Source organism: Sitophilus oryzae, unplaced genomic scaffold (assembly GCF_002938485.1).
Source record: "Sitophilus oryzae breed Bouriz unplaced genomic scaffold, Soryzae_2.0 scaffold_1512_pilon_pilon, whole genome shotgun sequence".
NCBI classification, from domain to species: domain Eukaryota; kingdom Metazoa; phylum Arthropoda; class Insecta; order Coleoptera; family Curculionidae; genus Sitophilus; species Sitophilus oryzae.
In genome coordinates, this window is record NW_022146184.1 from 1,666,716 (window position 1) to 1,692,464 (window position 25,749).

At 34.0% G+C, this 25,749-nt stretch overlaps 1 protein-coding gene across 4 annotated transcripts in view; it reads right to left on the bottom strand.

Moving 5' to 3' along the window:
- LOC115878464 (FERM and PDZ domain-containing protein 4) overlaps positions 1–25,749 on the bottom strand; it is a 208,742-nt gene that overhangs the window by 36,479 nt on the left and 146,514 nt on the right. For all 4 annotated transcript variants that reach the window (XM_030894982.1, XM_030894980.1, XM_030894981.1 and 1 more), the window contains 3 exons: positions 20,108–20,227; positions 9,545–9,728; positions 8,868–9,116 (listed from right to left, as the gene is read on the bottom strand). In XM_030894982.1, coding sequence (XP_030750842.1) covers positions 8,868–9,116; positions 9,545–9,728; positions 20,108–20,227 — 553 coding nt within the window. The remainder of the gene's footprint in view (positions 1–8,867; positions 9,117–9,544; positions 9,729–20,107; positions 20,228–25,749) is intronic.

Here is a 25,749-nt window from a genome sequence, read left to right on the forward strand (position 1 = left end):
CAGGCTACTAGTAACATAGCAAGTTGCCGGACGAATTTACGTTTACCCGTTTTGCGTTCTTACTCGAGAGCCACTGCCGGCTAGTCGGCTGATCAGGCAGTACGCAGATGCAGTTGTGCTTGGACGGGTCGGTCGTGACAAACCAGGAATATGACGCGAGGAGTGCCGTGTATTTATTATTTTCATTTTAAGTGTTTGCCTTCACTTAAGGTAACATTTAAAATAAAATTACTTAAATATTTATTATTTGAGTGTGTTTACAAGCCAAAACTAAAAATAAATAAATTCTCTAAACCCAAAAAAAACTATAATATTACTTTAAATAAAAAAAAGTTATAACAAGTGTTCAAAAAGACCACCTTCTTGTGCTAGACAGAAGCCTAGGCGGTCGTAAAATCCTCGTCTGACATTGGCTAACATATTAGGACTAGTAGTTTGGAAAGCCTCTTGTATTTTTACTTGAAGCTTATCCAGCTTATTAGCCCTATTATGACCATACACTTTGGATTTTACATAACCCCAAAAAAAGAAATCATTGGGAGAAAGATCTGGTGATCTAGCGGGCCACAAAATAGTTCCATGTCCACTAATTAAACGGTTAGGAAAAGTATTGTTCAAATATTCTTGAACAATACGGGCATTGTGGGCAGGGCAACCACCTCAGCAATTTGATTACTTGAAAACGCGGGATTTTGATCCGCGGTAGCACAAACGAACACTTGCTTTAACTCCTGTTCTTCATTAATCAACACATCAGGCTTTTTGTGTTTTTGTGGGGACACGCACCCATGTGTTGCAAAATTATTAATAACTCTTGATATAGTAGATAAAGATGGAATTGGCCTGTTTACAAAAGTTTGTGGAAAAATTATTTGTATATCCCGATAAGACCTATTTTGGAAATACCATTTTACAATTTACAATTTGAATTTTTTCACGAACTTCGTAAACATCCATTATTTTACTTAAAAAATAAATTTTACACGAGAGCTGTAGCGAGAATCTATGTATTCGTTTTGGCTATTAAAACACGAATAAATACAAATTCTGTAACATTCTTATCACATATCTATCTATTTTTATTTTATCGCATTTTTTCGCCTGCTTTTTATCCGGCGGACGGGTATACGCTAATTCGTCCGGTTTTGCCTATGTTACTACTACGGTGGTCCGGTCTGTATATTAAGCGCTTAACATTATTTTTAGTTAATTAATATTAACCATTAACCGCTAACCGTGCGGTCCGAAATACCGCTATACTATTTCTTACGTATAACACAGTATAAATAAAAACAACTCCGTTTATCGGGAGCATTAATTCCTAAATTATTTAGGGACTTATTATGAGACTCTTCATAACCTTGATGGATATGAATCCCAAGTTGTTTTTTTTTGCAAAAAGAAAAACTATACAACAAAATGCGAAACATATCTGATACATTTTATTTTTTTTTAGCACTGGAAACATTCTCATTCTTATGACCTATACAATAAAGCCCTCTGTCTTTGGATAAAGAAACACTTTTTTAGCCATTCCAGTGACCGCTCTTTCTCTACACTCTCCGGTTCTAGAGATGCAAGATATCTTCCATGGAGAACTTTTTCTCGCCACTGTCTGTTCCTTAGTTCTATTTGTTCTTGATTTTCAAACTGGTCTCGGCAGTCCTTAAGGTTTACAGCAGATCTAGTACCATCTGGATAAGCGGGCTGTTGTTGGATATATGTTCTCATTTTGTGCTCTTGATTTTTACACAACTCATACAAATTTAGAAGCCCCCTTCCACCCTATATTCTCTTAAGATACATTCTTTCCACTTAGGGTGGTGCATTCTAAATATAGTCATTAATACCCGCGTGAGTTGGTCCAGAGCACGCAAATCTGTATTAAAATACTTAAGTACGCCAAACGAATATATCAGTGCAGGTATACAGCCATGAATTTATCGCTTTTATTAAGTTTCCAAATGATAAATTTGTATTTAAGTTATATAAGGATTCTTGCCACTTAACTGCTTATATAGAGATTTAATTCTACGCTGTGTTTGTCATAATGTGGATCAACCTGCTCTCACTACCGGTTTCGGAGCCCTACTCCATCATCAGGGGAGCTTGGGCAGATCCACAAAATGACAACCACAGCGCAGAGATAGTTAATTCCGACTTGTCGAAAATTGCATGCAGGCCGCTATCTCCCGTTCGGGACTTAATATCTAACCGACACTTTTCGACAAGTCGGAATTAACTATCTCTGCGCTGTGGTTGTCATTTTGTAGCTCTGCCCAAGCTCACCAGATGATGGAGTAGGGCTCCGAAACCGGTAGCGAGAGCAGGTTGATCCACATTATGACAAACACAGCGTAGAATTAAATTTCTATATAAGCAGTTAAGTGGCAAGAATCCTTATATAATTTTATTATATACCTATACTGCAAGAAATTTGTTTTCTATTTTGTATTTAAGAGTTTTGTAAGTCTTTCTTGTACTTTGCTTTAAACTCACGTCCAACTTTGCGTGGTCGATGGACCGCTGTGCAATATCTAAATATTTGTACGTCTCATTAGAGATAATGGATCTATATTATGTTCATTGGCGTTTTTCTAATTTAATATAACCTTTACTTTTTTTTAATTCACTGCTTATAGAACAATTTTAAAAAAGCTGACTTACCGGTCCATAGGGACAAGACAAGGTGCTATTGTTAATCACCTAGGAAAGATCGAACAATGCTAGCAGCATCAAGCAGCACAGATTTCTGCATTAGGTGGTAAGTATACTGTTGGTAATGAGAACAGCAGCAGTGTGAGCTGGTGAATTTCTAGACCGTAGCATGTCCGAGCTGAGCAATATCTTCATGAATTTGGAGTTGCGTTATCTTGAATTTTTTGGAATTCCCTACAGCGAGCCTTTGATCGACGGAGATGAGCTGGTAGTATATTGCAGAGAGTAGTGAGAACTCGAGGGAAAATTAAGTGCTGACCCCCAAACCCATAGTTTACAGTTAATATTCCGTACCCAGGGACCGCGAGAGACACTGTTTGTTAGAGACTATGGCCAGAGTTGTATTAGCCACAAATAATGTTTGTAAACCATCTCGTATCACACGATAGGTAAATAATGAAATTTAGTACTGCAGAGAGATAATGTCAAAAGATACTAATTTAAAAAAATTAAGATAAAGTTAATTAACTAACTTTTAAGGTATTAAATTCAGTAAATCTATACTAATATATAAAATCCTTAAGTGACTGACATACTGATTAATCACGATCCTGTTCAAACCACTCAATGTAAGAAGCTCAATTTTGGCATACAGGTTGATTCTAGGGTGTAGAGGTTCGATACAAAGGGATTTTTCGAAATTCCAGTTCCAAGAGGGTGAAGCCGCCCCTCAAATATTACAATATTTTTTATTTAAAAAACGGTCAAGTTTCCGAAAAAACGCTTAAACATTTTGTTTTTTTACATATTTTAAGATTTTTTAAAAATATATACAGGGTGTTTCGAAAAATCTGGTTATTGATTAATCATGATCCTGCTTAAAGCGCTTGACGTAAAAAGCTGATTTTTGAAAAACAGATTGACTTTAGGGTGTAGAGGTTCGATAAGAAGGGATTTTTCGAAACTGGAATTCTAAGGGGGTGAAACTATCCCTCAAATATTAAAATATTTTTTATTTAAAAACCGGTGAGTTTTTCGGAAAAACTCTTAAACACGTATATTTTATTTTGTTGTTTTACATATTTTAAGACTTTTTATAAATTTATACAGGGTGTTTCATAAAATATGACCATTGAGTAATCACAATTCTGCTTAAACTGCTTGACGTTTAAAGCTGATTTTTGGTAAACGGATTGATTGTGGGGTGTAGAGTTTCGATAAGGAGGGGTTTCTCGAATCTAAAATTCCAAGAGGGTGAAAACGCCCCTCAAATATTACAATATTTGTTATTTAAAAAACGGTTAGTTTTTCGGAAAAACGCTTGGACAAGCATAATTTATTTGGTTTTTTACATATTTTGAATTTTTTTAAAAAATCATACAGGGTGTTCCGAAAAGTTGAGTAATTTCTGGCAAATTTGCAATTTTTGGCAAACGGATTTTTCGAAAGTCAAATTCCAACGAGATGAAACTACCCCTCAAATATTACGTTATATAATAATATCGCCATATTGTTTTTTTCTCATGCTGACATAAATGTGAGAAAATTTTATCCAGTTTGTATGTTAATGGAAATTCTTGCTTTGCTTGATCATCACCATTACAAATGATTAATTCGACGCGAACGAAGTCGCTGGTACACGCTAGTGTTATTATATTAATACAATATTTTGTTTTATTTATGTTACTTATTCCTTTGCGACATTATTTTTTTTTATTTGTACGTAAGTTATATTGATAAATGTAATAATAAATGCAAGAAGTTGCTTGAGCTAGAAAGTAAGAAACCTTTTTAATATGTTTTATTGGTATGTGGTGTTCTGTTTAAAATACACCCTTGCTTGTTTTGGATTATCACCGTAATTTTTTTGTTAATAAAATAACTCGATTAGATTTTTTCAGTTTTATACAGTTATTTCTTTCACAATATTTTCACGCCTTTCGTAAACTCACTTTCCGTTATATTCAATGTAAACATTCCCAGATTACTGACATTGTCGTGAACTGTTATAGGACAATTTTTACTCTCTTTAACTTATCTTGTATATATACCAAAGTCGAAAATTTAAACGACTTCATCCGCATATAATAATTATTCTAATTATTGCATTTTTTTCAAATCTGGAGATGCATAATAGATAAAGTAGTAAACTAAAAGTACTCGTACAACAAGTTGTACTACTTCAATTAACTTTCATATTTAAAGCTTTCCGTTTGGCCATTTTCCAGAGACGCTTTTAGAACGTCTGTTCGAAGCCAGCGCAGCGTTGCGTCCCGAAGGGATAGCGCTGGAAAACTGTAAAGGGAAATAGAAAAAGTGGAACTAAAGAAGTTATTGGAAAGTTATTGGGTTAAAACTAAAACCGATTCTTCTTTATTTCCTTTTGGCGCTTTCGCTATTTGGCCAACTGCTCTTTCGTAGAACACTTTCCGGAGAAAAGTTCATGTCATAAAGTTTGAAAGTTGTTTAAATCCAAAAGTGTACATTGTAAATAAATTTGTGAGTTTTTCATTATTATCATCATCTCCATATATTTTTTTTATTTCTATTTGCTTAATATTATTATTACTGATATTGAACTATGTGTAGGGTATAATACAGGGTTGTTCACCCCATACGACACGGAATATTGTAGCTAAACGATTAGATTTTTAAGTTTTGGGTTCGTTAAAGGACTATTAGAGCTACAATTTAAAAATATTTTTACAGGATACAGAGTGTCCGAAATAAGTAAAAAATATTATATTTAATAATAAATAGTTTTATTTTTTTAAATGGAACACCCTATATATTATTCTATTTTTAGATTCTACGATTGAAATAAAGGTAAATTTGATTAAGGTTTCTCACTCTTAAACCTTACTGTTTTTGAAATATTTTCAATTTTATGAAATTGCAGTAAAAATTTTAAAACTTCATTTATCCAAGGGTATCAAAGTTTTTAATACTAAATATTTACTAAAGATTATTTATTGATCAGAGTTTGTAATGCAATAATAAAAATTATACTACCTTATACAGAGTGTCCAAAAATTTATATTAAATAATTACTAGCTTTAAACGGCAATAACTTGTTTAATTTAAATGGAACACCCAGTATATTTTAGGTGAATCAGATGCAGAATTTAATTGTCTATCAAATTGTATTATACAATTTTTTACCTATCTCTTCAAGTTTTCGTATAAAATTCATTTTCTTATAATTTAGACGTCATTTATCACTATACCCAAGGAATATTGATATTTTAGAATATTTTTAAGGATGTAACAAATTTTCAAAAAGTACCAGATAATAATATTGTCGATATAGTGCGCTTATTTCATTAAAAAAATAAAAAAAAACTGTTTAAATATTTTTGTTATAGAGAACCAATTAATATGATCCCAGTATTCAAACTATATTGACTGTTTACGTTGATTAATAATAATTGCTTAAAAAACTAAAAAACTGATTTTTTATGTGTATTAGACAGTGTTGTAAAAAGTAACGCCTTATAAATTATATTTCAATTTTTGACGAATGCCTATTTATAATAGAGACGTTCGTTTTCATAACTTATTATTATATTGATATCTGAGTCAAATCCACATTTATTTAGAATAATTTATTAAGTACAACAATTAAGTACCAATGTAATTAACTAGTTTTTGGGCGGAAGTAATGGTGGTATATTTAATTGGTATACTCTTTTTGTAAACAAATAGGCTTGCAATATTATTATTTGTACCACCTGTACATTTTGTACATTTTTTAAAGCAATAGCTTTAAAAAATCTAAAATATCAATATTCCATGGATATAGAGATAAATGAGGTCTAAATTATAAGAAAATGGATTTTCTGAGAAAACTTGAAGAGATAGGTAAAAAATCGTATAATACAATTTCGTATAATAGGCAATTAAATTTTACATCTGATTCACCTAAAATATGCAGGTTGTTCTATTTAAATTAAACAAGTTATTGCCATTTAAAGCTAGTAATTATTTAATATATTTTTTGGACACTCTCTATAACGTAGTATAATTTTTATATTGCAATACAAAATCTGATCAATGAATAATCTTCAGTAAATATTTAGTATTAAAAACTTTTATACCCTTGAAGAAATGAAGTCTTAAAATTTTTACTGCAATTTCATAAAATTGAAAATATTTCAAAAACGGTAAGGTTTAAGTTTGATAAACCTTAATCAAATTTACCTTTATTTCAATCCTAGAATCTAAAAATAGGATAATATACAGGGTATTCCATTTAAAAAAATACAACTATAATATTTTTTACTTATTTGGGACACTCTGTATTTTGTAAAATTATTTTTAAATTGTAACTCCAATAGTCCTTCAACGATATGTATTCTGAAGAGATTTTTTCACAGGTTTTAAGTGGCTGCGGACTGGGTGTTAAGGTAAATGATACGCTAATGATACGTTTCTATTAGCTGACAGCGAAGCTCCCTTACAACAGCTGTTGAATATGAGTTACATTAGCTGGAAACGAATGCGAACTGAACATCAATGTTCGTAAAACCAAACTCATGGTCAGTTCTAAAAAAGGACATCAGCCAACTAACATAAAAGCAAACCACAATCACATAGAACAAGTTGACGAATTCAGGCATCTTGGATGCTGGATCACCGAGGATTTGGATCAGGATGTAGAGGAGGCTCGTAGCCCATTCCTCAAAATGACACAATTCTTTTGTACAAAGACCTAACATTGAACACCTGATATCGTATGGTCAAGTGCTACATTTATTCTGAGCTTTTATATGGAATGGAATCCTTGACGCTGAAATGAGGAAGATCGAAGTCTTTGAAATGTCGTTATTTCGTCGGATGCTGAAGATATCTTGGACGGGCACATATCAATTGACTCCGTATGACATCGCATGAATCAAGAGGGTCGTATATTCAGGAACGAAAAATGCAATATGTTACACCTTATCATCAAAAGTAAAACTGAAAGAAAGCGAGGTCCAGGCAGAAAACAGATGTCGTGGATGAGAAACAACAAGGGATTGGATAAGAATGAATCTCCAAACACTCGCTAGAACAGCAGAAAGACGAGAAGAATTCCTTGTGGTTATCCCCAATCTTCGCTGAGAAGAGGCACCTCAAGAAGAGGAAAGAGAAATACCCATAAGACTTTTTTGAAGAGATGAATCCTCCTAAGAGGTATAGACATTTTTTATTTCTCTTTTATTCTATCAAGCTTCACAAAAATTTTCACTTCAACTTATTTTGCAGTAGATTAGGGTATAGTCGAGTATTCTCAATGACTTCGTCCATCTGATTATTATAATTGTATTTTCTTTAAGTTTAGAGATGCATTAGTTTATTATTATTATATTTTTACGACGATCATCAGTTGTAAATCAGTGTAAAAATTGAAAAGTAGTAAACTAAACGTACTCGTTCGACAAGTTGTACTACTTCTATGCACTTTTCATATTTAAAGGTTTCCGTTTGGCCATTTTCTAGATACGCTTTTAGAACGCATGCTCGAAGATGGAGTCCCCAAGGGATAGCGTCGGAAAACTGTAAAGGGAGATAGAAAAAGTGGAATGGAAAAAGTTATTGGAAAGATATTGGGTTAAAACTAAAAACGATTCTTCTTCATTTCCTTTTGACGCTATTGCTATTTGGCGAATTTGCCCTTTCGTTGTACACACTCAGGAAAAATCCGATTTTAAAGTTCGAGCTTTGGTTCGAGACTTGATTAAATCGAAAGTTGCGAATCGTAAACATATTATCGGATTTTATCTTTCTAATTTAACGGTTTTCATAATTGTATATAAAAAACTACACGAAAAATCTTCCGGCGCATGTAATTTTTGAACTAGCTAGAGTAAGACGCTATTTAGTAAGAAATAAAGTGCCATGATGTGTATCCTTTGCGACAACGATGTGTGAGAGAATAATTTTCTTGGTAAATTAAAAAAAAATAAGTGACATAAAAAGGGTGATAAGTGTCTTATTTGTGTATTACACATGCATTGACAGAATTCCGAATTTTTGCCTAAAATGCGTTGCTTCACTTCCCACGTATACTGGGCACAAAAAAGTAACAGTTTCGAAACGTGTGTGTACAATGAATAAAACGCATATAGAACAGTTCCTTAAATGTGACAAAATAATGCTCACTAGGTACATATCCGGTTATAAATAAAACAAATCGATGTTCTCATTTCAAAACCATTCCCACTCACCGGAAATAACGGAGCTCCGTTGACACAAACGCTCTCCGCGAACCGCACCCTCGACGGCTTGGTCCTCAATCGGGCCCTCTTCGTGGCGGAGAGCAGGGTGGACTTTCGCACTCCCTGCTGCTCGGGCGGCTGACACACCTCCAACGTGACCGTGTCCGTGCAGGACCGGACCAGCGAAATGACGTGCTCCCTGGGCGCCGTTTTCACGTCTTCGCCGTTGACGGAGAGGATTTGGTCGCCGGGTAGCAGCTGCAATAAAAAAACAATTTTACAAAAACAAATTTACGTTTTTTCTAATGAAACCTTCACATATAATACTCGGTTACGTTTACTGGCCTACAGTACAAGGCCTACAGTACTGGCCTACAGTACAAGTACTACTACAAGTATACCTAGACCATGTGAACCAGGCTTTAGCCTGTCCAATATTGACATCAACAAAATGTGTAAGGTCATCATAAAATTTGAAATTCTTTATGAAACGATTTTAACACAGACAGAAAAAAATCTCACACAAATTAATAGACAGTGTCGTGGTTGATACAATCTAAATGAGTGATTCCAAACGTAGAAAACGAAATGCACACTGAATTCTTAAATGCGGTACGTGGATCGTTTATAAATGGATTTAGAAAATTAGGTATGTGCAAATTGTTGCATATTAATTGTTATTTTACCTTATCTACACTGGGTCCGCCTTCAGTTACAAATCGAACTATGACGGGTTTCTCCGATCCAGCTACGAAACCAAATCCTAAGTTTTGAGATCGCTCCAAAACAACGGTCCTCGGTTCCGGTATAGGAAGAGGATCCAGATTTTTGACAGCTGGAGTTTCGTACGTCGTGGTCTTATTAACATGACTATAAAGAGATTAAATGTTAATAGAAAAATAAGTAATGTAAAAAACACTAGTTAACTTTGTAAATTACACTTAATATTTTATTAAACTTGTGACTGCAGTTTCGTAACACTAATACGTTTTAAAACAACAAAACTGCAGTCATTTGTATAATAAAATAGAATAAATATATATTACAAAGGAAATGAGTGTTTTATTCATTACTTTAAAATGAACTATCATAAAGTAATCTAAACCTATGATAAAAAAGATGCATAAAATTCCGGATAATTTACTAGCTGATCTGACAACCATGTATCAATTCGCAATATTTGTCAAAATGCGACCTTCACTACTGTCAGCGTAAACATAGCAACGGATATATACAACGCAATAAACAAGTGCGCGACTCTTTTATTATCGGTTATGGAATTTGCCCGGGAATTAGCTATAAAAATAAAATAACAACATTTTTAGGAATATGTTTTTTTATGTGAAACGTGTTTTTCCACATCAGATTTTAGTCAAATAATCCAAGAAGTTCATTTTAAGGTAACAAAAGCTTCATTTTCTAAGAAAAATCGTGTCTCAGGATAGTCCACCGAAGCCGTTAAACGGCATTTTGCTGGAAATAGTATTCTCGCTGTGTTAGATATTTTCGCAGGTCAGTCTCCGGAAAGCCTATACCGAATTAGTGTTGCAGGTTGCAATAAATCTTGTCATGCTCGGCCATTTCTTGTCTTTTCTTGCTAAGCAAGAACAAGAAATTTCAAGTTCTTGTTCTTGCAAGCCTATTTCTTGTTCTTGCTGCAAGATTCGTGCTATTTCTTGTTCTTGTTTTATAAAAATGAGTTTTTCCGTCACTGCTATAATGAACAGGGATTTCAAAAATTGTCTAAAACGTATGTTATATATTATGTTACTATAAATATGTTACACATGCAGACGAAAAGTCGGTGCCCGTAGTGGTAAACCAAGAAAATTAAAGAACCGGCGGAAAACGCGATATTTAGCCTAAATTAATTATGTTTTTAATTGTGTTAAATAATTTTTTTTTTATTTTATAAGTACCTACATATGTACAGGGTGTCCCACTAAGAATAGCTCTCGGCTGTTTCTCGGAAAGTATTATTGCAGAAAAAAATATTTATAACTAAAGAGGCTATGAGAAATTGCTGGAAATTATTTTCAAGTTTGTAGAACAACAGCTAGGGGGCGCAACTCCAACAAAAAATAAGAAAATGGAGTTTTTGCACAATTTTGCCTAGATAAGGTGTACTATAAGTAATAGCTTCATAATTTTCAGTAAATTTTGAATATTTTTTGTTAGAACCATTTTAAAAATTTATTAAATTTTATTATTTAATTATTAAAAGACTTAATTTTTTTTATTTTATTTTTGTTTAGAGTTTTTTTTTATTTTTATACCCCTTTTTTTAATTTTGTTTTTAGGATGTCAATATTTAGATCAAAAATTTAAAAAAATAGTAACTCCAAAATTACAGTAGCTAGCGAAACTCGGTTTTCAATTTAAGATTAGGAATAATATTTGCAACAAAATTTGTAATAACATCAAAATCAAAGTCGCAGTTTTTGAGATATTCTGTGTTTCCGTAGTCCGTTTTTGAGAAAATCCGTGTGGAGAACTCCAAACTCCCATCGGACGCGACCCCAGGTGGCGAATAGGGGAAATAACCGCGAACCAAAATTGGAAAAATTTCTTTACTTTGAAACTAAAAGGTACCAACTTACCAACTTTTTATTAACATGTGTTAGCCTTTAGTTTAGCAGTGTTATTCCTTTTTATTTTCTATTTTTCCTTTCCGCCATCGAAAGAAATAACTGCAATTAATTATCTCCAACTTGACTCCTGCAACTTATAGCATGGTCATACAACCTTAATTAGTATTAAGGTTGTGTTCTACTCGAAAAATATTTGACCCTAGTTCTCTTCTGATATTTCTAAGTTGATCTAGAAATAATTACTTGAAAATTCAATTTCTCGCGTAGAGGAGCAGACAGAAAAATATCTGATTCAATTTAAGTGTAGCAGTATATTTGAAGTAGCTACGGAGATTCGATGTAAAGGGAATTATCTTCGTGTATCAAAAAGTGGTTATCAGAGAACCATTTAGATGGCGCTGCTGTAGCAAAAAATTCTACATTTGAAAAAAGCGCCAAAAAAAAAATGTTTTAGAACAGGAAATAATTAAAGAGATAAATATTTGATTCGCTACATAATAATCGTCTTTTATTGTAAAAAAAATATCTACGATAAACTTTAGCGGCTAGATTTCAGTCAGTGTTTCATATTAAAATTTGATACATTCTGAAACTCCCGTATATGTAAATAAAAAAAGCAAATAAAGCCAAAATAAAAATGTCACATATCAGTCATATAACATGTAACACTCACGTTCAACTTTCTGATATACCTACTTAAGAATAACATCCAGTCTAAGAATATCACCGAAATATATAGTAGTAACGGTGTATAATAAGCAGGAAATTGCTATTTTTGTACGTTCAAATAAGTTTCGCATAATAAGAGAACTTCGCGCCACTTAAAGTTTCGTATATCAAAGGGGAAATTTTCTTTTAAATGCTAATGGAAGGAAAATCATCAGAAACATGAGAAAAGAGAATAATATGGATGTCATATGAATAATTATGTAAAACAGACATATTTATTTAAATTTTAACAAATTTTGCTTGTACAAAAAAATGGTTAATCCCGTCTATACTTTTCCAAATATCCATACCGTTTTAGTAAAAAAATAAAAGAAACATAAAATGTAGTTGAATTTTTTCCTAACAATCAAAACGCGTTTCCATGGTAATATACTTTCGTTTTCCACCTTCGATAAACTGTTATTGATCGAATTTTAATTAATGTAATATTTTTTGCTGTTCTAAAATGTTAAAGCCCAAAATTTATTAATTTCAGTACCTACTACGGAAAGAGTGTTTATATATTATATTATATATAATACAATCAGATGCAAAAAACAACGCAACGGAGAAATTTTTAGCCAAATTTAAAGTGTTATATTTTTGTTATTTTTAGCCCTATTTTCATGATTTTTTAGCACCCTGTATATAATTATATCAACTTTAATTTGTAAGCTCAGTTTTTTATAAACTTTAGTATTTGGCATATTATACAGGGTTAATCGGGGAGTTGTTTTTTCACATTAATTTTAAAGCACCCTGTGCAATAATTCCGTTTGTAAATTATCTTAAAATATAATTCTTCGGTCAGAACTATGTCTCCTGAGCATTTTGTTTTTTGGATCATGTCAATATATGCCTTGGTTAATTTTTAAGAGCGAAATGAACTTGACACCAACAATCTTCCCCTGGGAGATGCAAGACCTTGTCGTTGGTGGGGAAGCTCCTGGTCAGGTGCTGGGGGGAATCCCCCCTAGCACTTGGCTTGATCTAAGAAGCATCTCACTCATCGTCTTGTCCCTGACTGTAGTGTCGTGGCCAGGGAATTGCACCAAGACATATAACGATACCGGGCGGGGCTACGGACAGCCTCAACCTTGGGGCATCGGGGGGCACCCCATTGTATTTTACCCCTTACTTCTACATGCGGGGCTCTGTAGAAGTGGACCGACTGTCCCTAGCGACTCATGGGAACACTATGAAATCTGATAATAATAGTAATAAAAACATCACCGGTGAAGCTGTGGGGAAACCCCCTAGCGCCACTGGGAACAGTAACAATGAAAGTTCCAAGGGGCCAAACCCAAAGAGAACTACATGAGAGGTGGCTGTCACTTGCGTGAGACCATCCTCCGCAAGTGGCATACAAGCTACCACTTCCTCCATGGGTCGGGAGCCTACCTCCTACCTCTAAACCCAACAGGCGACACAAGCTACCGTTTCGTCTACCCGGCCTGGATCGTAGCTCCTCGTCTGTGAAGGACACGGGTCTCCGTAGGAAGTCCTGGGACTGTATGATGAGTCATAACTCAAGAAAGGGGGACACAATAGATCTCTAAGGTCGCAGAGATTAACCCCCCTCCCACTTATTCTAAATTCTAAAATTCTGACACTTCATCACAATCACACAATCATTTCTTTTTGAAGTTATTTTTCAATATGACAAGCCGGCTTTGGTGATTATTAAAAAAAACTGCCCATCATGTTCGACGTTTGGGACATGCTTGGCAGGAGGGTTAGAGGTCGCAAAGCGGTACCAGCTTCATTAAATAAATATCGGTTGGTTCTTAAAGAAGAATGGGAAAGAATAACACAGTATGATATATGCAGCCTCAATGACAGTATGAACGGATGTATACAGGCATTATATCAGCCAAGGAAGCAATGGAGAGAGTATTAGGGTATTTTTTACATTTTTTTTCTGGTTGAATACTTAAGTATTACAGATGCTTTCTTTAATATCGTTAGTTCTGTTGTCGTTATTAATGTTTATTAAACCAGGACTGTATCGTTAGTCTAAAACGTTTTTTTTTATTAGTATAAACTATCCAATGCAGCGTAATATGACATTACGACAATAGTCACCAAAACCATCTCGTCATATTAAAAAATTACATCAAAATATAATGATGATTGAAAAAATTGCAAATTGTTGGTGTCAACCTGATAATAACCTGATAATAACCATCTATCAAAGAATGAAATCCAAATTATATTACCACAGAAACGCGTTTTGAATTTTAGGACTTCTAACTAATTCAATCATATTTTCATGTTTTTCTTAATTTTCTCTAAAATGAAAATTTGTAAAAGTATAAACTTGCAAAAATCTTGTTCTAAAATGGTTAATCCAAACCATTTTAGAACAAGCAAAATTTTTTATGAAGAATGTATTTTGCTCAAAATGTCGATAATAAAAAAGTGTTTCCTCTTGTAAAGACAATCCGGGACATACTGTACATTGAAAAGCTTGTAAATTGTTAAGGAACCATTAGTAATTGCCTGAATTTTCGGCATATTTAGTGCATTTGTGGCAGTCCATGATTTTATGATTTCTGGGACACACCTTCCTTGGCAAGTTTTGTTTTTTTATCAATTTATTTTGTTAAAAATCATTAATCTATAGCAAAGAAACTCCACAAGATACCAAACACGTTACAAATTCATTTTGTTGTTTTAACTGATTCAAATGGTTTATTCAAAAACTAATATCAAATTAAAAATCTGATGCAACATGCTAATGCTAATCAGCTTTAAGTCTGATTAGCTTTGATCGAGCTCGTAAACAAAGAACATACGAGCGTTTAATCGCTAATCTGGGGCTCAAAACGTTTTGTATTAATAATTCATATTCATCTCCAAAAAGCAGAGAGAGAAACTCTTTGAAGATAAATTGTTCATTTCAAATATTTCTCTTGTTTTCCTCTTACATTTATCCTGTCTGTTATTAAATATGTATATAATTTCATAAATTAAGCGAAAAAAATATACTATATTGTATGCAAAACCACGCAACACATTCTAATAAATATCACAATACTGGAAATAGTAGAAGAATATACAGGGTGAGTTTTCTACGATGTTCTCTATGGGTATCTCGGAAACTAGTGAAGATAGAGAGTCGGTTAAATGGAGAAAGAATTGCAGTTTTGTGCAATTTTGCATATTTATTACCCATACACCTTTAAAACACCTTTCAAATTTTTAAAGGAGTTCGTGGCTTACTAGATATTTCGAAAAAAAAATTCGGCTATTTTAAAAATTGTCCCTGATTTCATTATAATCCATTTTATAGACAAAAAGTTTTCAGATAAAAGTTGTAGATAATCGCATCCTTAATGAGATTGTGTTCTCCGTTTTTTCTAAAGCCTGTCATTTTTGGCAAATGACACAAACATATGTTTTTTTTTAATGGAAACCATAGTTGGCCATGACTTCATAAAAAGCGCTATTTTTAAGCTTTTCAGTGATATAAGCTATAATATGTTGTTTTTTTTCGTAAAATCACTGAGTTATAACCAATTCGTATTATTTTTAAACAATTTCACTTAGTTAGCCATGGAAACAAGTTCAATTGTCGTTGCTCTCCGAAATATCAAACTGTCACATCCAAACTTTGTAAATTAAAATAAACAAAAATTGTAAATATGATTTTTTCAAATGAAGATAAGCGTGGTTGGTTCAACATTTCTTGGCCATACATTTTCAAGGATACGTTGACCGGTGAACGTTACTTACGCTTTTCAAAGAACGGTTTTCAAGACATGTTAAATTTAGAGACTCGGACATCAATGCCGTGGTTCCAACATAACTTTTATTATGACACTCCCCCCATAATGGAAGAAATTTTAAAAATTATTTATGTCATAATTATGCAAATTCAGGGATAGGAAGAGGTGGACCAATTGCATTGGCTTCCTCGATCACCTGACCTATCCATTTTAGATTTTTTATGCGGTATGGTTAACAACAAGGTTTACAAAAGAACTTATGAATTAAGAGAAGCACCCGAAGAGGCTGTACGAGAGAAGTTTAATGAAGTCGACCGGTCGTTCTGTGAGAAAATCTAGTAGGGAATTCAGTTTTAAAAAGATGCATTTATGTACTCAAAACAATGGCGGATTTTCTAAAATAACTTAAAGTATATGTAGTGATGATTTTTAAGTTTTAGTTTGTATAATGAAAATATTCTGTCTTTTTATAAGTTATAAATCGTAACAGAATAAGAATACTATGCCAACTAAGTGACATTAGTCAAGAAACATATTAATTGGCTATAACTCAGTAATTTTTCGAAAAAAACATATTATAGCTTACATTGCTGGAAAGCTTAAAAAATGGCGCTTTTTATGAAGTCATGGCCAACAATGGTTTCCATTTAAAAAAACATATGTTTGGGTCATATGCATAACAGGCTTTAGAAAAAAACGGAGAACACAATCTCATTAAGGAGGTTATTATCTACAACTTTTATCTAAAAACTTTTTGTCTAAAATAGATTATAATGGAATTAGGGACAATTTTTAAAATAGGCGATATTTGTTTTTTTTTTCGAAATATCTAGTAAGCCATGAACTTTTGTTTTTTTTTCGAAATCTAGTAAGCCATGAACTTTTTCAAAAATCTGATAGGCGCATATTTATGACCCCACAGAACTGCAATTCTTTCCCCATTTAATCGACTCTCTATCTCCAGTGGTTTCCGAGATACCCATAGAAAACATCGAAAAAACTCACCCTGTATATTTTTGGGGCAACTATTACACACCTCGGGATTTCTACTACCAGAAATCAGCAGAAAAATGAAGTTAGGATGGAGTACTTATGGAAGAAACTCAATCATATTCACATCTAGAACAGTGGCGGATACAAAGGGGGGGGGGCCCTGGGGCCCGGGCCACCCCTAAAATCTGTAAATTGTGTTAAATATCGGTCTTTTTGGTTAAAAATGGCGCCCTAAAAAGCATATTCTACATTACTTTTTATTTTGGCCCCCCCCCCCTAAAATAAATTCGTGTATCCGCCCCTGATCTAGAATGTTACTCTATCTAAAGAAGAAAGCATTCGACCAATGTGTATTACCAGTCATGACCTATGCATACGAAACCTGGACATTTAAAACGGACATCATAAGGAATTTGCAGGTCGCATAACGTTGAGTGGAACGAAATATACTGAGAATAACCAAGATAAGACCGTAAAAGAACAGAGTGGATACGACAAAAGACCCAGATAACAGATATCATGCACAGAGTCAAATCTCTCAAATGGCAATGGGCTTACGATTTATTTACGATATTGTGTATTTAGTATTAGTTTTTACCTATTTATGGTTTATTACATAGGATACTTCGAACAAGTTTACGGACTTTTCGTGTTCTTCAGTTTATTTCTTTATTTATATAGAATTTATTTTGCAGGATTAATTATTTAAATATAAAAATATTTGGGAAATAGACATATTTTATTATTATTATATCTTAATAAACCAGTTAACTGAGCTAATACAGGCAAGCCTGGATAGCAAGGAAACAGGACTTTGTGCCTTCTTGGACATTGCAGGGGCGTTTGACAATATACCTCACAAGGTGGTCAAGCGATCTCTTGAAACAAGAGGGGTGAACAGTACGATAATTCGCTGGTTTTGGGAAATGCTCTCAACACGAACAGCAGAGGTTGAGATAGGTACCAAAACTGTAGTTGTTAAAACAACGCAAGGAACTCCACAAGGTGGAGTGACCTCCCCCCTACTGTGGAGCTTGGTAGTGGATGAACTACTGGAAGAATTAACTCTAGCGGGAACTGCATAGGGTACGCAGATGACATCATTGCACGGGGGAAACATGAAGGCACCCTGTGTGATATTATCCAAAGAGGATTCCGCATCGCTGAGAGATGGTGCAGGACTGTCGGGCTGAGTATTAACTCAGATAAAGCCGCAGTAGTGCCATTCACCAGAAAGCGAAGTTTGAAAAACTTGAAAAGAATCCATCTAGATGGAAAGGAAATACTGCCATCACAGGAAGTGAAATATCTGGGAATAACCCTGGATAGTAAACTTCTCTGGAACAGGCATATTAAGAACATTACCAGCAAAGCCACAAAGGCTCTCATGATATGCAGAAGACTGGCGGGAAATAGGTGGGGCTGCGCCCCTATCATTTTGCGCTGGATGTATACCATGATAGTAAGACCCATGATTACTTATGGAGCAGTTGCTTGGTATACAAAACTAACTCGAAGAAGTTTCTGAGGGCTTATGATCAAGAAAAATCACAGATCTTCCTGGGTCTGAGTAAGAACAATCTTCGGATTGTCACGGGGTTTTTAACAGGACACTGTCTCCTCAATGAACACCTCAGTAGATTGAAACTAAGAAGAAACGGCGAATGCAGATTCTGTGGGGAAGATGGTGAAACACCAGTACACCTCATCACTGAGTGCGCCGAGACGACAACCATTCGTGCCATGAATTTTGGTACGACTGATATTGGAGATGGAGAACTACCCTCTATAAAACCGTCCCAGATACTGGCTTTTGTCAAAGCCCTGGGACTGTATGATGAGTTATGATTCAAGAAAGGGGGACACAATGGATCTGTAAGGTCGAAGTGATTAACCCCCCTCCCACTCATTCTAAATTCTAAAAAAAATTCTAATACAAAACTAGAGCAACGTACAGCAAGGCAAAACCTGTGCAAAGTACAGAGACTGGCATGTATCTGCATCACAGGTGCCATGAGAACATGTCCAACAGCAGCAATGGAGGTCATTCTAGACCTAACACCACTGCACATTGTCGTCGGTAGTTATGCCAATGCGACAATGATTAGAATGGTTACTGACGGAAACAGTACTGGGAGAATTTTCAGGTCAGGGGCTTGGAACACCCTCAAAAAGAAAATTCCACTTCTCCAGCTCCCAGTGGATGACATACCAAGAATTTACAACTTTGAGAAACACCTCACTGTAGTATTGAGTAATAAAAAGAATTGGAAGAAAGAGGCGCTTTCTCAGCATATAAAAGACCATACCATCATGTGGTATACGGATGCTTCCAAAACCAAAGCAGGGACAGGGATAGGAGTATTTGGGCCGAAAACTGAATACTCCGAACCAGTGGGCACCTACCCCAGTATTCTTCAGGCAGAAATTTGCGCTATCGAAAGATGCGTACAATTTATCTTAGATAGGAACTATCGAAAACAAACAGGAAATTGCCATCCTATCCGATAGTCAAGCAGCACATAACGCGATCAACTCAGTAACCATCAATTCGAAGTTGGTCAAAGAATGTCTGGAGAAGCTCAACAAATTAGGCAAAGAAAATAAAGTCCTCCTACTCTGGGTGCCTGCTCACCAAGGAATAGAAGGCAATGAAAAAGCAAATGATCTAGCTAGAAAAGGAGCGAACACTCCACTAACTGGACCAGAACCGTTCTGTTTTCCAAACGGGAACTCAGGTTGGAAGGTTCTAAGGAACGGTCTAAGACACTCGAAAAAGTTCCTTAGAACTTATAACCGAGAAAAATCAAAGGTTTTCCTTGATTTAAGTAAAAACAATCTTCGGATTGTCACGGGGTTTCTAACAGGACACTGTCTCCTCAACGAACACCTCAGTAGGCTGAAACTGAGAAACAACGGCGAATGCAGATTTTGTGGGAAAAATGGGGAAACACCAGAACACCTTATCACTGAGTGCGCCGAGACGACGACCATTCGTGCCATGAACCTTGGTACGTCTGATGTCGAGGATGGAGAGGTGGCCTCTGTGGAGCCGTCTCAGATACTGGCTTTTCTTAAAGCCCTGAGACTGCATGATGAGTTATAACTCGTTATAACTCAAGAAAGGGGAACACACAATAGATCTATAAGGTCGAGGTGATTAACTCCCCTCCTAAACATTCTACCTTCTACATCTTAATAATCGTGTATATCATGCAATACTTACTTAATATAATAAGATCGTCCAGACTCGTCCACTGCTCTCTCCCAGCCGTAGGGCAGCGCCTCATCTCCGCTCTTCCATGCCTCGGCCGGTGGCAGCCATCCTGCTGTCCGTGTGACGTGACTGAAATGAAACATCGGCCGAAATTAGTCTTTAGCATAATTTATTAGGTCCGTTAGGTTGGAAGTCAAATTTCCGACCAGAATAAATCGGCGAATTATTTTGTGCGGCAATAATTAGCGTTTTCAATTTTTGCGATCGGGATCCCGTTTTAAAATCCCGGGATAAGAACCTGTAATTCGGATTGACACTCAGAATGGGAAATATAATCTAAAGAAATAACGAGAAAAGGAGTTTTATTAAAATAATTGCCTTTATTGTCAAAAAAAATTACAATTTATAGACAAAAGTAAAGTAAACAAACAAAAGAGAATACAAAACAAGTATACAAATTACATTGTCAGTCTTATTGTTTAAAATAAACATTTATAAATGTTTACAATGTCAAAGAATAAAAAAATAAAAATAAGACTCAAAAACATTTAGTAAATATAGTAATAGCAAATATTAGACCAGTGTTTACAAGATCAAATTCGATTATCAAAATATAAGTCATTTACAGCGTAGAAAGCCTTGTCTAGTAAATAAAATTTGAATGCTTTGCGAAATATTTGCAGCTTGTATGATAATAGTATATACAGTGTGTCAATTTTAAAACTTCCCACCTTTAATATCTTTCTTGCAGTTAAAAATATGAAAAATCGGAAAAACACGTCAATTTTATTAATAAGGGGGACACTTTAAATTAAAATTTTTGGCCTTTTTCTTTCAACCCCTTAGGAGGGGTAGATGTCACCCTTGATATCTTAAATGGGAATGGGGGTCAAGTGGCACATCGTTTTAAATGGCATTTAATTCTCTTTGCAGTGGCATCCTACTTTGTTGATTTTTGTCCAGATATTTCCGAATAATCGTGTTTCAAAGTTGCAGAAACTATTAAACAAGCCTGCATTGAGATTTTGGTTTTCAGGCTAGTGTTTACACAAAAATTATTGCAGTAGATCTCCTTGAAGTATAAATGACTAGAAGGTTAGGTGGTAACAAGGACGTAGCCATTACATTTTTCTAGGGGGTCGAAATTCGAAATACTAATAAACAGAAAACATCATAAACATTAACGTTTCCTTTCTCAAATTCGAATGAGTGGTAGCCTCTAATCAGTTTCACAGGAGGATTTGTTAACATTCCAGCAGGACGGTGCTATAGCTCATTATTTTTTTCCAGGCCGACAGTGGTTAAACGAGAGATTTCCGGGTAAATGGATTGGCAGAAGGAGACCAATTGAATGGCTTTCAAGATCACTTAGACTTTTGTATTTTTGGGGGACATCTTAACTCCATTGTTTACAAAACACAATCTACTGATATTGATGATCTTAAATTAGAGCAGAATTCCAGTCAATTCCCGGTGAAGTTTTCCGAAATGTTAGGGAGATGTTTGAAAACAGACTTTATTATTGTTTACAGGAAAATGGACAACATTTTGAACAACTTATAAGATCAGGGCGTAAGTGGTGTAACCTAATCTTCTAATCATTTATACTACAGGAGATCCATTGCAATAACTTTTGTGTAAAAACTAACCTGAAATCCAAAATCTCAATGCAGGCGCGTTTAATTGTTTCTGCAACTTTGAAACGCGATTATTCGGAAACCTCTGGATAAAAAACAATAAAGTAGGATACCACTGAAAAGAGAATTAAACGCCCTTTAAAACTATATGCCACTTGACCCCCATTTCCATTTAAGATTGTAAAGGTGACATCTACCCCTCCTAGGGGGTTGAAAGAAAAAGGCTAAAAATATTCATTTAAAGCGTCCCCCTTACAAATAAAATTGAGGTGTCTTTCCAATTTTTCATATTTTTAACTGCAAGAAAGATATTAAGGGTGGGAAGTTTTAAAATTGACACACTGTATATAAATATAAACACGGAGAAATAATATATACTTTTAAACAGCAACGAAGTATTTATGGGCGACGCCATCTTGAACCACTATTTATATTTTCCGTTTCGTCAAGAAGCGTGTTCTTTCTTATTTTTCTTATTTTAATTAAGCCAAACTGGCTTTAATTTTGTTAAAAGCTCCGGCGCTTTCAATCGTATTTTTTTCTTTCTTTTAGAAGTTTAAAACCTAATGAAGTTCATTAAGATTCAAGAAATTAAAAAAAATACTATTCCGCATCTAGGTCTTTATAAGCGAAGATCATTTTTCTTAATACTAACCCTGTATACAGGGTGATAATAAGTGCTAATATTTTCAGGGCTGGTAGATCTCGATAAAATAAACATATTTTCTCTTTACCGTTTTTCAAAGAAATCCAAAATAACCAAGTTATTAATCGTCTTTGAAAATATCCAAAAAAAAATATATTGTGCCAAAATTTTGAGAACCACTGGATCTTTTCTGGATTTTCTTCGTTGTAAATTTATATATATAATCTGCTACCTATATTGCTATATTATCTACAAATAATGTTTTTAAAGTAAAAACTAAAAAAAATCCAAATTTACAAAAAAAAATTCGCGAAGAAAACTTCATACTCGTGTTTCTGGGGTCGAAATACAGGGTGCTACAAATTCGAGGTACGAGCATTGGTATCTCGGAAACCGTAATAGATACGAAGATGGTTAAATTTGGGAAAAGTTGCATCTTGGGCTGTTCACCAAGATGCCATCAAAAAAGTTTTAAAAATTTCAAGGATTGTTGAGTTTTTTGGAAAAAACTTTTTTTTTTGAAAACTAATTTTATTTTTTCCTGTCGTTATTTTTTAGAAAATCAAAAAACTAATTGCACATTCTCATAACCACTTTATTAGGGCTATCTGATAGTATTTTTAGATTTTCAAATTAGCTGATAATTTGTGAGATACAGAGGCCCAGTTAATTTTTTTAAATACGGACCTGCATTTTTTATTTCAGATTTTGAAAGAACTCAGTCTCCTGAGTACAATAATATGCCACACTTTATACTTTTTTTTGTTTTGGGTACCTTAACAGCAACAAAACTATTTAATTATAATTTAAAAAAATTTCAAGTCCGACTCTGTTTTTTAAATTATTTAATCTGATTCTTTAATCTGATTATATCATCGCAACAATATTGATCACTGCTAATTAACATTGAATAAGGAAAATTGAGCCAATTGAAAGATTCAAATAAATAATATCCAGATCAGCAATTTAAAGATATTATTTTTAACTTTTCTTATTGTGAATTTGAAATTCTCAGTGTACGATCTAATAATTTGCATAATATTAATTGCAGTTATTATGAATAAATTAACTTCTACAAACTAGTTTCTAATGCTTTACATAGTCTACATGTTCGAAAGGGTTACCAGCCTCCCTATTGCACAAATTTATTTTTCGTTCAATTTTTTTATAGCTTTTGAATAGATCTTATAATTTCGAATGCATTTTGTACCCTTTATTGTAACTGCTGAGATGTGTTGATTTTACTTTTTTGTTAAAATTTGGACCTGTCGAATTACTTGACGTCATCAGACGGTCCAGGTACCTTGCTGGCCATTATACTGCTCTACCATTTCAAATCCATCTTCCGGGAAAATGAGTTGATTGTTTATATTACATTTTATTTATATTATGTTTATATTACATTTTATTTCTTATTTTATTGCATTTGATTTTCCGTATCCAAGCTACGTCACTGTTTAATTTGAAAGTTTATCAATATTGTAACGATGAATATATTAAATATTAAAAAACAAACAGAGCCGGACTTGAAATTACTTTAAATAAATTGAGTCCTAATTTCCAAAACAAAAAAAAAATTAAGTGTGGCATATCATTGTACTCGGGAGAGCGAGTTCTTTCAAAATCTGAAATAAAAAATGCAGGCCCGTATTTAAAAAAATTAAGTTGGCCTCTGTATCTCACAAATTATCAGCTGATTTGAAAATCTAAAAACACTATCAGATAGCCCTAATAAAGTGGCTATGAGAATGCGCAATTAGTTTTTCGATTTTTTAAAAGTATCGACAGGAAAAAATAAAATTGATTTTCAAAAATATCCGTTTTTTCCAAAACACTCAGCAATCCTTGAAATTTTTAAAACTTTTTTAATGGCATCTTGGTGAACATCCCAAAGCGCAACTTTGCCCCAATTTAACCATGTTCGTGTCTATTACGGTTACCGAGTTACCAATGCTCGTACCTCAAATTTGTAGCACCCTGTATACTACCCCTAAAAATATTTGCACTTATTTAAGACTCACCCTGTATATTATTTATAGATATGCAGAAGTAAATAACAAAATATAAAAAAACAGTGTGTGCACTATGTGCACATATTTGAAGTGAAACTTCTTATTAGCAGCTATTAATTTGAAAAAGTGACATATACTGCTGTTTTAATATAAATATTGCTTCATCTTACAAACCAACAAGAAGTAGGCATTGAAATTTGCAAAAGAAAATGGGGTTGGATAGGTCACACCTTGTGAAAACCTGATGGCAATATAACAAGATCAGCGTTGGAGTGGAATCTCCAAGGAAAAAGAAAGCAAGGAGGACCTGCTCAAACATGGAGACCACACCGGATGAGCTTCAACAAATAGGGTCAACATGGAAAGAAGCAAAAACAACTGCCAAAAATAGAACTCGATGGAGAGCTTTCACTGAAGCCCTTTGCTCCGCGTAGGAGATAGGATCCTATAATATACCGTATGATCGAAAAAAAACGGCGTACAGTGGGTTTGGAAATTTTACATATAAAATGACAGCGATTTTTATTTCAAAACCATCGCTGACGCCATTTTTATTCGATCATACGGTATAGTATAAATATTATTTTCAATTTATTTCTGTAGATTTTCTGTTTCCTCAATAGCCTGCAAATTTTGTGGAATACCACCCAAAATACACACTCTTATGCAAATGTCTAATAATGTTAACGCCACTTAAAAGTTATTTGAGAAGAGAATTGCCCTAGTAGCTTAGGCCTTTAAATTAATTAAAAAAAGAGAAGAAAATTTGAACCTAACCAACAACTTGTGTGGTCTGATTTTGTTTACATGTTTTGTTCATTATTTATAACGATTTACAGTAATTTTCTTAAATTATACGAATATTCTCGTTGATTATTGGTTCGAAATAAATATGACAAGGTTCTCCAATGAAAATGCAAGTTGCTTAACTCTAATAATTTCTGCTGAGCTAGCAAATGAGCCTTACCTAGAGAGATGCTTTACCTAGACCGTTTTTCAAAAGCTAAATAATATCGATGAAAATATGCATGAAAATTTACTTCCTAGCACACAGCCAGAGGATATTGGTACACCATTAGGTACAGTATTATATATTTTATTATATATTATTATAATTATTTTCTTAGCTCTAAATCAAATGTTTTTTTGGTGTTTGCACGAACGTGCGATCCTTACCACTTTTTTCTCGCTAGTTCGACTGCTAAGACTGTGAAGTGTTATTTTACACCTATCGCGCGTAAAATTTTCACATCAATAATTAATTAATGAAGCTCCATATACAAATTAAATAAAACAACTACATGAACAAACTGAAGAATCGACACAACCCTCTCTTGGTTATTGAACTAAACATTT